Genomic DNA, 16,799 nt, shown 5'->3' on the forward strand with positions numbered 1-16,799 from the left:
CCTATAACATATCTTAAGTTTTTGGCATCTATTCTTAACCCATTGGTGGGCAGTAATGAACATCTCATTCAGAATACTATGGATTTTGTGGATAAGGTGAGGGACATCATTATGGAGGCGGGTGAAACAGTGGTCCCGTATGATGTTAAAATCTCTTCACGTGCATTGCTGTTTATGCATTACAAATTACAAAACAACCCCACCCTTAGCAATAGGACCACCCTTAATACTGACCAAGTGTGTCTGCTGCTGAAACTGTCTTCAGTCCATGTTCTTCACATACAGGGGACAGTACTATATAGGCAGAGGCATGGGTGTACTATGGGTTCCCCAGTCTCACCTGTAGTGACCACCTTGTATATGGAGGAAATAGAAAAGAGGGCTCTGATGTCCTATCCAGGGACACCACCTAGCCATTGGTTCAGATTTGTGGATGACACCTGGGCTAAAATTAAATCCCAGGATGTATCACATTTCACCGACCACATTAACTCTGTGGACAACCTCATCAAGTTCACTAGGGAGGAAGTGAAAAATGACAGGTTAGCCTCCTTAGACTGTGAAATTGGTTCAGACTTGTGGATGACGCCACAATTCACTGACCAGATTAACTAAGAGAAAATGTGAAAAATGACAGGTTAGCCTTCTGAGACTGTGAAATAGTGATTGGTGTTGGGGACATTTGATTGTTGATGTTTACCGTAAACCAACACATACTGATCAGTACTTAAGGTTTGACTCTCATCATCCACTCGAGCACACACTAGAAGTCAGGACGCTGTACCACCGAGCTGACAACATCTCCACCGACACAGCGGCTGGGAAAGGGGAGAAATCCCACATTAAACAGGCCCTGGTTAAGTGTGGTTATCCTAACTGGGCGTTTGTCAAATCCAGGATGACGCCCAAACAGTGCACCAGCCAATCAAAGAGAGGAGAAGGACAACAGCTTTCTGAGCATAAACCAGTGGTGATTCCATATGTGGCTAGAGTGTCAGAACAATTGCGACTTGTATTTTTCAAACATCAAATCTCCATTACTTGCAGACCCCAAAATGTGCTGCACCAGAAATTGGTCCACCCCAAGGATTGGGTCCCCTGCCACAAACAGAGCAATATAGTGTATGCTGTTAAGTTCCTGTGACTTGTACATTGGAGAAACTTAACAGACACTGGCCAAGAGGATGGCACAACACAGAAGAGCTAACACGTCAGGCCAGGACTCCACAGTCTACACCAGGACTCCACAGTCTACACCATCTACAGGCCAGTGGCCACACTTTCAAGGATGAGGATGTGCACATCCTTGAAAGGGAGGAATGCTGGTTTGGGGAGTCAAAGAGGCCATCTGTGTTAAGAGGGAACGACCATCCCTGAACCGATGGGGGGGCCTAAGAGTACATCTGTCACCATCTTACAATGCTGTGACTGCAAACATTCCCAAATCCTCTGTGAATAGTACACATGGCCATTGAAACTCTAGTTAATGGTCACACCCATATTTGCACATGAAACTGGTCGTTACTTTCAGTCATTATGCCACTGTATTGTTTATAAGGGTGGGGATACCTGCGGTCAGTTTAGACCGAAGAGGTCACTTAGATAAGTGATGAAATGTTTCTCTCAATAAACGTTGTGTCCAGATGAACTGATTCAACTTTCTGTGATCTTATTTGATCAATAACTTCTTAAAAATTCTCATTTAACTTTTTGTAAATACAGCTCCTTCCACCCAGTGCTGGAAACCAGGGGTTGCCAAGTGGTTTCTTGTGTTTCAACTCCATCTCCAACAGAATGCCTAATCTTAACCATTTCTAGTTTTATGCTTAAATTTAACCGCATGAAATATCGTGTTTTAAATGCATGGTCATATAATCTGGCAGATCACAGATTTCGGTGTAGGCCTTATCCAGTGTCATTGCAAATCATTGATCTGAACTGGGCAGAGATAAATACAAGAAAGTCAACTTTTCTCGTGACGTAGAGATGACATTCTCCCAAGTGCTCTTAACGTTACATCTCCTATTCACGCGAATTAGTAGTAAACAGTATCTTCACATTTGCAGGTCAAATACATTAAGATATTACGCGCAAAGAAACTGCAGGGAGAGTGTGTTTTCAGAACAACAGGCCTTCGGATAGGATCAGTGAGCATTTTTTTTCGGGATAGACGGCTGTCAGACAAATTGGTTTTTGGCCCAATGGGACATTTTTCGGACTCTTGGGGTTGGAATAATGGGCCCTCGAACAATGGACAGTCCCCTTGAACCCAGGACCGTAATGCTGTGAGGCAACAGTGCCAATCACTAAGCCACCATATCACCAGAATCCTTGTCATATAAAATACTGTAACGACCACGGATGACTAGACTCGCTAGCCCGTGGCTAACGGGTCGGGCCCTTTAGTCGACTGGTTAACGTGGTCGTCGGTGGTGCGGGAGACCCGGGTTCGTGTCCCACTGCGGTGGTTCCCGGCTGCCCCCTGAATTCGCAACATTGGTGTCAGAAGTGGGATGGTGAGACCGTGAGGCCTTCAGAAGCGTGTTCGCCCAGGGGCGTGAGGGAGTTGGTATGTTGAAAGGCAGGGACGTGTTTCTCGAAGGAGGGTGGGTAGTGTAACGGCCATGGATGGCCAGACTCGCTAGCCCTTGGCCAACGGGTCGGACCCTTTAGTCGACTGGTTAACATAGTCACCCATGGTGTGGGAGACCCGGGTTCGTATCCCGGCTGCGGCGGTTCCCAGTTGCCCCCTGAATTCGCTACAATATTAGAGAACTAGTGATGCAGTCTTTGTAAATTACAGTAATACTTCCTTTGTGGGTTTTGGCATGTGCAGTAGTAGTTGTTGTATCATATAGTACAATCATAATCCCCACACACTATGGTTACACGAAAGTCTTTTCCCTCAATTTTGTGCCTCTGTTTTTGTCGGTGGCCATGGACCCGTTATCACATAATCACAACAGAGGAGGTTGTGATAGAAACTATGAGACTTTACTCCATCCATTTCAGTTACACTGTCAACGTGAGCTGGTAATAGTCTAAGGAAGCATCACTTAGTTAACTTTTATCCGCTTACATCCAAATTGACATGAATGCCTTACACAATCAGGCTGCCGCACAAAAGGGGTGGAGATATCGCTTCAAAGTCGCGGTGGAGGACACAGCTCTGTCAAAAGGGAATCTGAAATCTCCCCAAGATAGGCTCTCGACAGCCCCGTGGGCGGCAACATCTCATTAGTGTATGGGGCGAGGACGGCAATTAAATTCGTTTTCCTTTAAATGTGTAAAAGTTACGGCGCCTGACAGTTGTGTGGTGGTGTGTGTTTACCGCCGCCGTCGCTAACAAGCGTGAAGAGAGTGACTGACTGAAAATTACCTTCCAGAAGACGGAATCAAAGTCGGTGCCGTTGAACTTATCTGGCAACCCGGCAGCTGTCAACTTTGGGCCAAGAAGAGTGACAAACTCTTCAAAATCCACCTGGCCATCGCCTGGAAAAGACAGAAGGAGTTCCTTTTACCGTGTATATTATATTATATTATATTATATTATATTATATTATATTATATTATTAATATACTGTGTATATTAGGCGGCTCTACCACATACTCTGATGCAGTTACTGTATGTAGGTGGACCAACAAGAAAAACAGCTTTTGTTTGCTTTCAATGCTTTTTAATGACCTGTGAAATAAGTACTACCGTCCATTAAGTGTGTGTGCATGTGTGTGTGAAGGTAATTTGCTTCTCAGTATGTGTGTTAATTTGCGATTTGTATGTGTGCAAGCATGCGAGTGCAGGTGTTTTTGTGTTTCCACGTATGTGTGCACGTGCATTTTGGAGTACGTGTTTATTTGTGTGTGCATGCCAGTGTGGGTGTGCAGCTTTGTGTGTGCCTCTGCATGCATGCATTTGAGTATGTGCGTGTGAGCATCCATTCGTGAGCACATATTACTCTGTGCCTACCTGTTTCTTTGAGTCTCCTCCGTTTGAACACGTGAGCGTTAGCCCCTTTGTGCATAAATGTGCGTTGGTGTGTCTTCGTACGCGTCTTACCGTCCATGTCTAGTCTCTGGATGATGACCTCCAGCTCCACTTCGTTTGGCATGTAGCCCAGGGAGCGCATGGCCATGCCCAGCTCCTGCTTTGAGATGAATCCATTCCCATCACGGTCAAACACTTTAAAGGCCTCACGGATCTCTGCAGAAAAGACACACACACACACACACACACACACACACACACACACACACACACACACACACACACACACACACACACACACACACACACACACACACAAACACACACAGTGGCTTAAGTCTTTCCGTGGAATAGAATATGAAAGTGGGAACTGTTCTACACACCAATAAGGTATTTGTTCTGCTGCATCAAAAGTTGAGTCATAATTATACGGGGGTTGGAAGCCCAGGAAAACAAAACCCACCAGAAAAATGTGATGAGAAGACACAAGTGTAACAGATACCATGTAAAAAAAAGAAAAAGAAAAAAGAAATGAAAAAAAAAAGACTTGGGGGTAGGGGTTTTAGAAGCACTTGGAATGCTTTGCCAAGATAACCAGAACATCAGAATCCTGTTTACTGGCCATGTAGGTTTGCACATACATGGAATTTGACTCCAGTTTCGTGGCTCTCTCAGTGTACTTAACACAGAATAACAACACTACAACACAACAATCTTCAGATATATACACAAGGATTGACTATATTCAGGCGAAATAGATGATAAAGTGCAATGGTGCAGATAATATATCAGATATGCTGAAATAGGTATAGCAGGTTACTTACATACATGCCTGAGGTAGCTGGACATGCCAGAACGTACCAGTACACGTATAACGTACAGTACAGTATATACTACATGGTTGGATTATTTGACAGAGTTAAGCGTTCATTTGAATGACAGCATGCGGAAAGAAACTATTTTGAGGTACAGCCCTCTGTAGCGCCTCCCAGAGGAGAGGAGTTGGAATAGGTTGTGACCAGGGTGTGATGGGTCTGCAGTGATGCTGCCTGCCCGTTTCCTGAGTCTGCAGGTGTATGAGTCCTGAATGGAGGGCAGGTTGGCATCAGTGATTTTCTCTGCAGACCTAAGTGTCCGTTGTAGTCTGTCTCAGTCCTTTTTGGTAGCCGACCCAAACCAGTGACGGATGTGCAGAAGACAGACTGGATTATTGCAGTGTAGAACTGAATCGGTATTTCCTGAGGCAGGTTGAATTTCTTCAGTTGGCGGAGAAAGTACATCCTCTGCTGGGCCTTTTTGATGATTGTGTCTATGTTGGTTGCCCACCTTTGGTCCTGGGAGATTGTGGAACCCAGAAATATGTAGGTTTTCACTGCAGAAACCGTGCTGTTGGGTATGGCGAGGCGGGGGTGGGGCAGTGTTGGAGGACTCCTCCTGAAGTCCACTGTCATCTCCAATGTTTGGAGTGTGTTCAGCTCCAGGTTGTTATGGCTGCACCAGAGGGCCAGCTGTTCAACCTCCCATCTAGTATATGCAGACTCGTCCCCATCCTGGATAAGGCCAATGGTGGTTGTGTCGTCCGCAAACTTCCGGACTTTAACAGATGGGTCACCTGAGGTGTAATCATTTGTGTAGAGGGAGAAGAGTAGAGGGGAGAGCACACATCCCTGGGGGGCGCCAGTGCTGATTGTCCGGGTACTGGATTTGATTTTCCCCAGCCTCACCAGCTGCCTCCTGTCTGTCGAGAAGTTTTTAATCCACTGGCAAATGGGGGCTGGTACAGTGAGCTTGTGTGAGTTTGGAGTGGAGGATATCTGGGACGATGGTGTTGACATTATTTTTGGATTTTTTATCCCTTTAAACAGGTTCCTGGGTTGTGGCACAGCAGGGTAAAATGGATTCCTCACATTCACAATGCGACAGAATTGAGTCAAAAATGTTTGACCTCGTTTCTGACTTCCTTGCCTCTTATTTCTCTTCATTACACACATTGTAATTAAGCATGATGTCAAAGAGAATTACCTATCAATGAGCTGTTTGTTATCACCCATCATGGGATTATATTAAAATTTCAGCTACAGTTTATTAAACCCGACAGGTTAAGAATCTGTTATATTTTCCTTGTGTTGTTTGTCACATACTTGGACTTCGAATTATGATGTTGCTAAATCTGAAATTTAGACATAATACAAAATATTAGAACACCAATGACTGCTGGGATAGTCTCCAGCATCCCCGTGACCCTGAGAGCAGGATAAGCAGCTTGGATAAAGGATGGATATATAAATAGTATGTATAACTTTGTTAAAAGAAACACTCAACGGTAGGGGAAGTGCTCAACAAATAAGGAGCAAAATAATCCAGTGAGTCGAGTAAATTCTTTATGAGACAGTACAAGCCTGTTTCATGCCATAAGCAATCATCAGTTGTCAATAAAGCTACTAGGGGAAGGACATACCATTTATGTTATGTATGTCCTTTGTAAATGGTATGTCCTTTCTCGAGTAGTTTTATTGACAGCTGATGATCGCTTATGGCATGAAACAGGCTTGTACTGTCTCATAAAGAATTTACTTGACTCACTGGATTAAATATTATGTATATATGTTTGGTGTTCTCAGTATGTTAGAATTGTGGATAACTATGTGTATAAAAATTAGTGCAGGTCCTGGTCAATGTCAATTTATGGGTGTCAAATCTAGTAAGGCAAATTTACAAAGGCCATGCATGTTGGTGTTAGTAATCCAGCTACTGAGGCTGCACAAGCTAGTGCATTGTTAATGCTGGTCCCAAGCCCGGATAAATGGGGAGGGTTGCATCAGGAACGGCATCTGGCGTAAAACCTTTGCCAAATCAGATACACGGATCATAAATCAGATTTCCATACCAGATTAGTCGAGGCCCGGGTTACCAATGACTGGCACCGGTACTGTTGGCCACCAGGGTAGAAACTATGCTACTGTTGCATGAAGGAGAAGGAAAAAGGCATGTCAAGAAGCAGTGGGAGAGGAGGAAGAGAAGGAGTGTGGAGGTGAGAGTTGGAACTTTGAATGTTGGCACTATGACTGGTAAAGGGAGAGAGCTGACTGATATGATAGAGAGAAGGAAGGTCGATATACTGTGTGTGCAAGAGACCAGGTGGAAGGGGAGTAAGGCCAGGAGCATCGGTGGTGGGTCCAAACTCTTCTAACATGGTGTGGATGGGAGGAGAAATGGGGTAGGGGTAATTCTGAAGGAACAGTATGTCAAGAGTGTGTTGGACAGAGTGATGATTATGAAGATGGAAATCGAAGGTGTATTGATGAATGTTATCAGCACCTATTCCCTGCAAGTTGGGTGTGAGATGGAAGAGAAAGAAGAATTCTGGAGTGAATTGGATGAAGTGGTGGAGAGGGTACCCAAGGACAGAATGGTGATTGGAGCAGACTTCAATGGGCATGTTGGTGAAGGGAACAGAGGTGATGAGGAGGTGATTGGTAGGTATGGTGTCAATGATAGGAATGTGGAAGGACAGATGGTGGTGGATTTTATGAAAAGGATAGAAATGGCTGTGGTGAATACATATTTCAAGAAAAGGGAGGAACACAGGGTGACCAATAAGAGTGGAGGAAGGTGCATACAGGTGGACTATATCTTATGCAGGAGGTGTGATCTGAAATGGATTGGAGACTGCAAGGTGGTGACGGGAGAATGTAGCTAGGCAGCATCAGATGGTGGTCTGTAGGATAAGTTTGGAGATCAAGAAGAGGAAGAGAGTGAAGTCAGAGCCAATGATCAAATGGTAGAAGTTGAAGAAGGAAGACTGTTGTGTGGAGTTCAGGGAGGAGTTAAGACAGGCACTGGGTGGTAGTGAGGAGTTTGCCAGATGGCTGCGCAACAACTGCAGAAATAGTGAGGGAAACAGCTGGGAAGATACTTGGTGTGTAATCTGGACAGGGGAAGGACGACAAGGAGACTTGGTGGTAGGGTGAGGAAGGACAGGAAAGTACAGAGGGAAAAGTTGGAAAAGAAGAAGATGGATAATCAGAGAGATGAAGAAAGTAGACAGGAGTACAAGGAGATGCAACGTAAAGTGAAGAGAGAGGTGGCAAAGGCAAGGGAAAGGGCATATGGTGAGTTGTATGAGAGGTTAGACACTAAGGAAGGAGAAAAGGATTTGTGGAGGGACCCAGCTGAGAAGGATCTGCAGCAGGTTAAGGTGATGAAGGATAGAGATGGAAATGTGCTGACAAGCGAGGACAGTTTGTTGAAAAGGTGGAAGGAGTACTTTGAGGGGTTGATGAATGAATAAATTAAAGAGAGAAAGAAGGTTGAAGGATCCTGAACTTCCTGTCGACCTGATGCCAGGTGGTGAGGATGGGCTCCAACACCTCTGCCCCTCAACATAGGAGCCCCCCAGGGCTGTGTCCTGAGTACCCTCCTCTACTCCCTGTACACTCATGACTGCGCGGCCGCACAACTTGGTGATAAAGTTCACTGATGACACGACGGTGATGGGCCTGATCACCGACGATGGCAAGACGGCATACAGGAGAGGGTCAACAATCTAACAAAATGGTGCCAGGAGAATAACCTCTCTCTCAACATCGCCAAAACCAAGGAGCTGATTGTGGACTACAGGAAGAGAGGGGGGAGACTGGACCCCATCACCATCAATGGATCTGCTGTAGAGATAGTCAAGAGCTTCAAGGTCCTCGGTGTCCACATTACCGAGGACCTCACCTGGGATGAACACACCAGCCATCTGGTGAAAAAGGCACAGCAACACCTCTTTCACCTCAGGTGACTGAAGAAGTTTGGCATGGGGCCTTCTACAGAGGCACAACCGAGAGCATCCTGACTGGATGCATCACCGCCTGGCATAGAACTTCTACCGTCCACAACTGCAAAACACTGCAGAGGGTTGTGCGGGTGGCCCAGGACATCAGTCGATGTGAGTTTCCCTCCATCCAGGACATATATAATAGACATTGTTTCAGCCAAGCCCATAGGATTATCAAAGACCCCAGCCACCCCAACTATGGACTGTTCCAGCTGCTACAGTCAGGCAAGTGGTACCACAGCCTCAAAGCCTGGACCAGTAGGCTCCAGAACAGCTTTTTCCACCAAGCAATCAGGCTTTTGAACAAAGAACATTAAAGACACTGAGCCTGTTGCTGGACTGACTGGTACTGACTTATGGTCTTCAGTGGATCATCAGCTTACACACACACACACACACACACACACACACACACACACACACACACACACACACACACACACACACACACACACATACACACACACACAACAAGTGTAGCTTGGCATACACAAACACACAAATATGCAAACAACTACACACACATGCACATTTATTAAGGGAGAGCCTACATACACACAACACCTTATATGCACCACATGCTATTTATTATTACCGCTTTTTTGTTTTCTATTGTTGTTATTTTATTGCCATTGTTGCTGTAGTGCTGAGGAGCCGAAACACAATAATTTTACTCTCTTGTATTTTTATAATGAGCCGTAACAACAAAGGATCTTGAATCTTGAGGTTGGATGGTGTGGGGATAGTGAATCAGGAAGTGCGGTGGATTAGCAAGTAGGAAGTGAGGGCAGCTATGAAGAGGATGAAGAGTGAAAAGGTGGTTGGCCCAGATGACATATACCCATCTCTCTGTTTTACAGAGAGATGGCAGTGGAGTTTGTAACTAGATTGCTTAACACAGTCTTGGAAAGTGAGAGGATGCTTGAGGAGTGGAGAAGAAGTGTACTGGTACTGGTACCAATTTTCAAGAATAAGGGTGATGTGCAGAACTGTAGCAACTGCAGAGGTATAAAGTTGATCAGCCACAGCATGAAGATATGGGAAAGAGTAATAGAAGCTAGGTTAAGAGGAGAGGTGAGGATCAGCGAGCAGCAGTATGGTTTCATGCTACGAAAGAGCACCACAGATGTGATGTTTGCTTTGAGAATGTTGATGAGAAGTATAGAGAAGGTCAGAAGGAGTTACACTGTGTCTTTGTGGATTTAGAGAAAGCATGTGACAGGGTGCTGAGAGATGAGGTGTGGTATTGTATGAGGAAATCGGGAGTGGCAGAGAAGTATGTAGGAGTGGTGAAGGTTATGTATGAGGGCAGTGTGACTGTGGTGAGGTGTGCGGTAGGAATGATGGATGGGTTCAAGGTGGAGGTGGGATTACATCAAGGATCAGCTCTGAGCCCTTTCTTGTTTGCAATGGTAATGGACAGGTTGACGGACGAGATCAGGCAGAAGTCTCTGTGGACTATGATGTTTGCGGATGACATTGTGATCTATAGCGAGAGTAGGGAGCCTGGAGAGGTGGAGGTGTGCACTGGAGAAAAGAGGAATGAAAGTCAGTAGGAGCAAGACAGAATACCTATGCGTGAATGAGAGGGAGGACAGTGGAATGGTCAGGATGCAAGGAGTGGAGGTGAGGAAGGTGGATGAGTTCAAATACTTGTTCAAAGTAACGGGGAGTGCGGAAGAGAGGCGAAGAAGAGAGTGCAGGCAGGGTGGAGTGGGTGGAGAAGAGTGTCAGGAGTGATTTGTGACAGAAGGGTACCAGCAAGAGTTAAAGGGAAGGTTTACAAGATGGTTGTGAGACCAGCTATGTTGTATGGTTTGGAGATGGTGGAACTAATGAAAAGACAGGATGCAAAGAGGAAGGCCAAAGAGGAGGTATATGGATGTGGTGTGGGAGGACATGTAGGCAGATGGTGTGACAGAGCAAGATACAGAGGACAGAAGGAGATGGAAACAGATGATCTGCTGTAGTGACCCCCAACTGGAGCAACCGAAAGTAGTAATAGTAGTAGTAGTATTAGTAGATTAATGTTGGAGCTACTATGATGAGTTTACAAATGTACACAGAGAACTGTAAAACAGGGCTGTGCACTGGGGGTGACTGGGGGTATGGGCAACAATATCACTATGCAGCTATCACTGAACATAATCAATATTACCCCACTGCAAGCTAACTACAATATCTTAGATAAGGGGTTTTCAAAGTGTAAGACAGTGAGCCTTCCTTCAGAGAACATCAAGTCACCGAGGCCTATCACATTTTAGTAAAAGGCACAATAATAATAATAATAATAATAATAATAATCCACCCTGTTTTTAAATAAAGGGCTGCAACCATAGAGTGTTTGAAAATGTTTATGTTGAACACTCAGTCCTAATACAACCCCCCATATTTTAATAAAAATTAATAAAAGTGGTCAAGAACTAGTATAGGTCAATGCCTATTTGTGCATGTTTCTCAAATTTAAAAAAAAAGATAAAATTGAACATATATCTGTCACCTTTTAATTAACGAAACAAAATGGAAAACATGAAAATGTATGCAATCCATTGGTGCACAATGCTGCTTCCTCGACACCATGCATAAGGGCAAAGTTTAAAACACACGCTGGGGAAAATACACATTGTTCACTCTTTTAACCCTAACATGGATGACCTGCACAGCGTCCTCCACCAGTGAGTCTGCGTCCAAGAAAATCCCAACTTTAACATACGCCCTCATACTTTCTGCTGGGGTCAGGCGTTTTCCTGTATGTCCCTGTTTTTGTTTCTTGTTTTTTTTTTTTAATTCTGCACCACCCCTGCAGCTCTTTGGCGCCCCCCCCCCCCCCCAGGGGAGCTGGGCCTCACACTTTGAAAACCACTCAAATGCATGTTGATTCTCTGATTATCTCCAACATAAAATACCCTTGGGAGACTGGGGTACACAAAGCACCTGAGATGTTAAGTTTGTGAAAATAAAATGCAGACCGTGGCAACATATTGAAGGGATATGTTTGCTACATGGGGCAGCTGCATGTTTCTGAGTCTTCTTAAACTAAGGTTGGCATTGAGGACTGGATGAGGCTGGCTGGCTATTGCACTCTTTTCCCCCACCTTTTTCTCCCCAATTGCACCCGGCCAATTACCCCCACTCTTCCGAGCCGTCCCAGTCACTGCTCCACCCCCTCTCCCAATCCGGGAGGCCTGCAGACTATCACATGCCTCCTCCCATACATGTAGGGTCGCCAGTCGCTTCCTTTCACCTGACAGTGAGGAGTTTCACCAGGGGAACGTAGCACATGGGAGGATCACGCTATTCTCCCTCCCCCCTGAACAGGTGCCCTGACCGACCAGAGGAGGCGCTAGTTCAGCGACCAGGACACATACCCACATTCGGTCTTCCCACCCGCAGACACAGCTAGTTGTGTCTGTAAGGACGCCCGACCAAGCCGGAGATAACACGGGGATTTGAACCGCCGATCCCCGTCTTGGTTGTCAATGGAATAGGCCGCCATGTCACCCAGACACCTGCTATTGCATTTTCTGAAAGGGTGAATGGGTGGCACGGTGGCGCAGTGGTTAGCGCTGTCACCTCACAGCAAGAAGGTCCTGGGTTCGAGCCCCGGGGTAGTCCAACCTTGGGGGTTGTCCTCTGTGTGGAGTTTGCATGTTCTCCCTGTGTCTGCGTGGGTTTCCTCCCACAGTCCAAAGACATGTAGGACAGGTGAATCGGCCGTACTAAATTATCCCCAGTAAAATCCTGAGTGTTAACTTAACTCTGAGAGTGTACAAATGGATTTGTACACTCTCAGAGTTAAACTAGCACGTGTATGTTGGCCCTGTGTGACAGCCTGGCGGCCTCCCCGTGGTGTCTTCCTGCCTGCCGCCCAATGACTGCTGGGATAGGCTCCAGCATCCCCGCAACCCTGAGAACAGGATAAGCGGTTCGGATAATGGATGGATGGATGGATGAAAGGGTGACTAGGGGACAAGGAAACATGACTATAAACTATTCCTAAGAAAACTGACCAGATAATAACAAACAGAAATACAGACATGCACTATTTATTTGTCATAACTTACACATGGCAATTGTCATAGCAATGTCAGCTAACATGGCAGCATTATATTGCTGCACCATTCATATAGCAACAGAGAACAGCAGAACTAGACATATATTTGAGAAAATGTGGAATTACAGATGACTTTATTCCCCCCAAATGGTTTTATATCTATTTTAAGACACCTTCCAATCAAATGTCATCTGACTAAAAAAAAAAAAAAAAGATGAGGCGATCAAACCACATGAAACACATTGCAGGCCCATCATTTAAAGAGTTCTCATCGTTTCAGGGAAATCTTTAAACTGATCATCACTGTCTTTTCCAGCCACAATCTGTACACTCTGCCGCCATACAGCCGAGAAGAGCACTAAACGCTCTCTGTCTTCTGCGTCTTATCATACATTTTATTAATCGTTTCATTCATATGCAGCAACTTTCACTGCCGAGTCACCTGCAATTTCTGACTTGTGGCGTCTTAATGTCAGACGCCTGATGAACAGACAAAAGAGCGGCTCGGCAGATGAAGCGTAAGATACGGCTGACAGTTGATGTCAGGGAACATCTATTATCTCGATAATCTCTCGCCCGCGAGAGTCACACACTAAAGCTGCCATTAAAACAGTTATGTAAAATATGAGATTCAAGTTAAGGCTTTTGGGAAATGAAAGGCAGTTTTTGCAGAGGTAAGAGCCGAGGAGGGGGTTACGGATTGGATTAGTTCAGTGGTGAATATGAACAAATTTAGATTCATGAGAGAGATTATTTGAATAAGAGGGTCTCATTCAAGACCCAGGGTTTGAATAAGAATCATTCCGGTGAGATAGGAGGGGGAATACTGAATAATGCATAGATCTGACTCTGTCCACTGGTGATAGCAACAGGTTGGGTGGGCCCAACAAAACAAAAAAATCAGATGTGAATTCCAATCATTTATTCAGTCAACATTTTCTAATCAGATTTACACCAGTTTAACACCAACAAACTAGGCATTGGTGAAATGGCAACATACTCTGAGCGATAATTTTTAAGCCCAAAATCTGGGCTTGGAAAGGGATATTGTTATTCCATTGATTTATTGGAGTGTCAACTTCGCAACTAATGTCCGAACCTGGGGCCTAAAAACAAACAACAACAGAAAATGTCCTTGACATCGCATGATAAATATTTCAGTTAAAAAAGCAAAATACCAATAACGGGAGAGAGCGCTATGGCCCACTGTGTACATAGTGCAGCTGCAGGTGATAGTTTATTATGGCCAAAGACACGTCTGTAGAATAGAGACTGTGCCACAGTGACAAGAGTACTTAGTAATCATGTATTACAACGGATTACAACCTGGCATTCAATTTATAAAACAAACATTTGCTGCTGCAGCTATTTTTCACTCTGCTTTCCCCCTCCCAAATACCTTATTGGGGTTTATATATATATATATATATATATGTATATACACACACACACACATACACACACACATACATACATACATACATACCTACATACATACGTGTGTATATATGTATGTATGTATGTATGTATGTATGTATGTATGTATGTATGTATGTATGTATGTATGTATGTATGTATATAGTGTGTATGTATGTATGTATGTATGTATGTGTGTGTGTGTGTGTGTATATATATATATATATATATATATATATATATATGTGTGTGTGTGTGTGTGTGTGTGTGTGTGTTTAATGCACATGTGTAGCTTTAGAAACAACTGTTTAAAGAATGTCACATCTTTAAGCCGTTATATTTGGTCATTGGCAGACAGAAACTTAATTATTCAACCACCTGGAAAATCCTCTCAAAGAACAAAGCATATTCAACCAGTAGTAAAATGTGCAACCTATGTCTCACTGAAGAATATTTTATCATTTGCAAACCAGAAATGTCCACATTGGATAACAGGAATGAACTGGCCAGCAGTTGCAGACATAGATATATGCACCTATTTTGTAATTATAAATAAATCTGCCAACAGACAAATACCCACCCACCCACCATTGGACCGAGTTTTTGAAATATTCAATGTCGCACCTCTCCCTTTCCCCATTGGACACTGTGCACTTGATGTGCATGATGAGGCAGTAAATGGTATATTCCTTCACCAGTAGCTTTATTGACAGCTGATGATTGCTTATGGCATGAAACAGGCTTGTACTGGCTGATAAAGAATTTACTTCACACACACACACACACACACACACACACACACACACACACACACACACACACACACACACACACACACACACACACACACACACACACACACACACACACCTGTCGCCATTTTAAAATGCTGTGATGCAGACATTCCCCAATCCTATGTGTATATGTGAATAGTACACATGGTCATTATAATTCTAGTTAAATGTCACACATATTTGCATATGAAACCGGTCGTTTGTTTCGGTCGTTCTGCCACTGTATTGTGTATAAGGGTGGGGATACCTGCAGCCAGTTGAGACTGAAGAGGTCAGTTAGATGAATGATGACATGTTTCTGTCAATAAACGTTGTGACCAGATGAGTTGATTCAACCTTCTGGAGTTTGGCTATATAGTTTGTACATTTGTTCAAAGGCCTGTTCTCTATGTTTACAAGCCACAGTTAATGTATTTGTTGTAGGCTAAGGTTTTCTCTTGCTTGTACCTTTAGTTTAAGGATTTATAAATTCTATATGCAGGATAGCCCTCCAATTTGGGCTGCTTTATTCTTTTATTATTAAATTTCACTTAGTTTGAAGGCAGTCTTTATTTAGCCTAATAGTATTTAGGCCTACAATTATGACGTGGGAGGTTACAAAATGCATTCACGTGCAAAAAGTGGGGTTAACTGTTATTCACATTTGAGCCTTAGTGATGTGTTATAGCTGTGGCCCATAAAATGGTAGCCATACCTCAGTTTAGAAAACTAAAATTATTATGCAGAATAAAGTCAATATTCACTGTGGTCGGGTAGGCGAGCCGTTTCATTTGAAATCCCAATTCAAATCCAGAGGGGCCGCCATACTTATTAATAATAATAAAAGTAAAACAACCCATTTTCAGTCTCAAAGTTTGATGCAGACCCAAGAGGTCACTTGCCTAGCCAACATATATGCTCCAAATTGAGATGATGTGCAATTCTGTAACAATTTTCTATTGCACTTATCTGACATCAATACACACAGCTTGACTCTTGGCAGGGATTTTAACCGTCCTGTCCACCAGTCTCAATCATAGCTCATCAAAATCTGCCCCTCTTTCTAAATATTCTACGATTATTAATACATTTCTAAATTCCTATGGGATATTGGATGTTTGGCGCTTTCTAAATCCTACAGCTCATGACTTTTCACTTTTTCCCAAGTTCATAAGACTTACTCTCAGATTAATTACTTTTTACTAGAAATAAACTGCTTGTATCAGCCTGTAAATGCAATTATCAGGCTATTGTAATTTCAGATGATGCGCCATTGACTCTTGAGCTAACGCTACCAAACCAACCCTTATCTCTCCGACCACGGCGCTTTAACTCTCTTTTACTTTTTGATGGCGCTTTCATCACATTTCTGTCTGATCATATCATTTCCATTCTCGAAATAAATCAAACCCCAGACATATCCATAGCAACTCTATGGAAGACATTAAAAAAAACTTATATGAGGGGGCAAATTATGTCTTACTCTCTCTATGACCAAAAAAGTATAATGTGACGAATCAATATCTTAAAAGATGAAATCCTGGAACTTGATAGAACTTGTGCTTCCTCCCCATCACCTAATCTAGATATAAAAACCGCACCATAAACAGAATTTGAAATCTTGTCAACCGGACATGCAGAGCTCCACCTTTTGAAGTCACCCTCCAATAACTAAGAACATGGGGAGAAATCCGGTGGAATGCTTGCACATCCGCTTCGCCAAGTGTCAGCTCATCAAACCATGACAGA

The 16,799-nt window shown here is 43.8% G+C and overlaps 1 protein-coding gene across 1 annotated transcript in view; it reads right to left on the reverse strand.

The window, feature by feature from the left end:
* Nucleotides 1-16,799, reverse strand: part of LOC130123612 (calcium-binding protein 7) — a 51,215-nt gene that overhangs the window by 6,835 nt on the left and 27,581 nt on the right. The window contains exons 2-3 of the mRNA XM_056292838.1: nucleotides 4,058-4,201; nucleotides 3,380-3,492 (exon numbers count right to left, since the gene is read on the reverse strand). Coding sequence (XP_056148813.1) covers nucleotides 3,380-3,492; nucleotides 4,058-4,201 — 257 coding nt within the window. The remainder of the gene's footprint in view (nucleotides 1-3,379; nucleotides 3,493-4,057; nucleotides 4,202-16,799) is intronic.

Source organism: Lampris incognitus, chromosome 1 (genome assembly GCF_029633865.1).
Source record: "Lampris incognitus isolate fLamInc1 chromosome 1, fLamInc1.hap2, whole genome shotgun sequence".
In the NCBI taxonomy this organism is placed as follows: domain Eukaryota; kingdom Metazoa; phylum Chordata; class Actinopteri; order Lampriformes; family Lampridae; genus Lampris; species Lampris incognitus.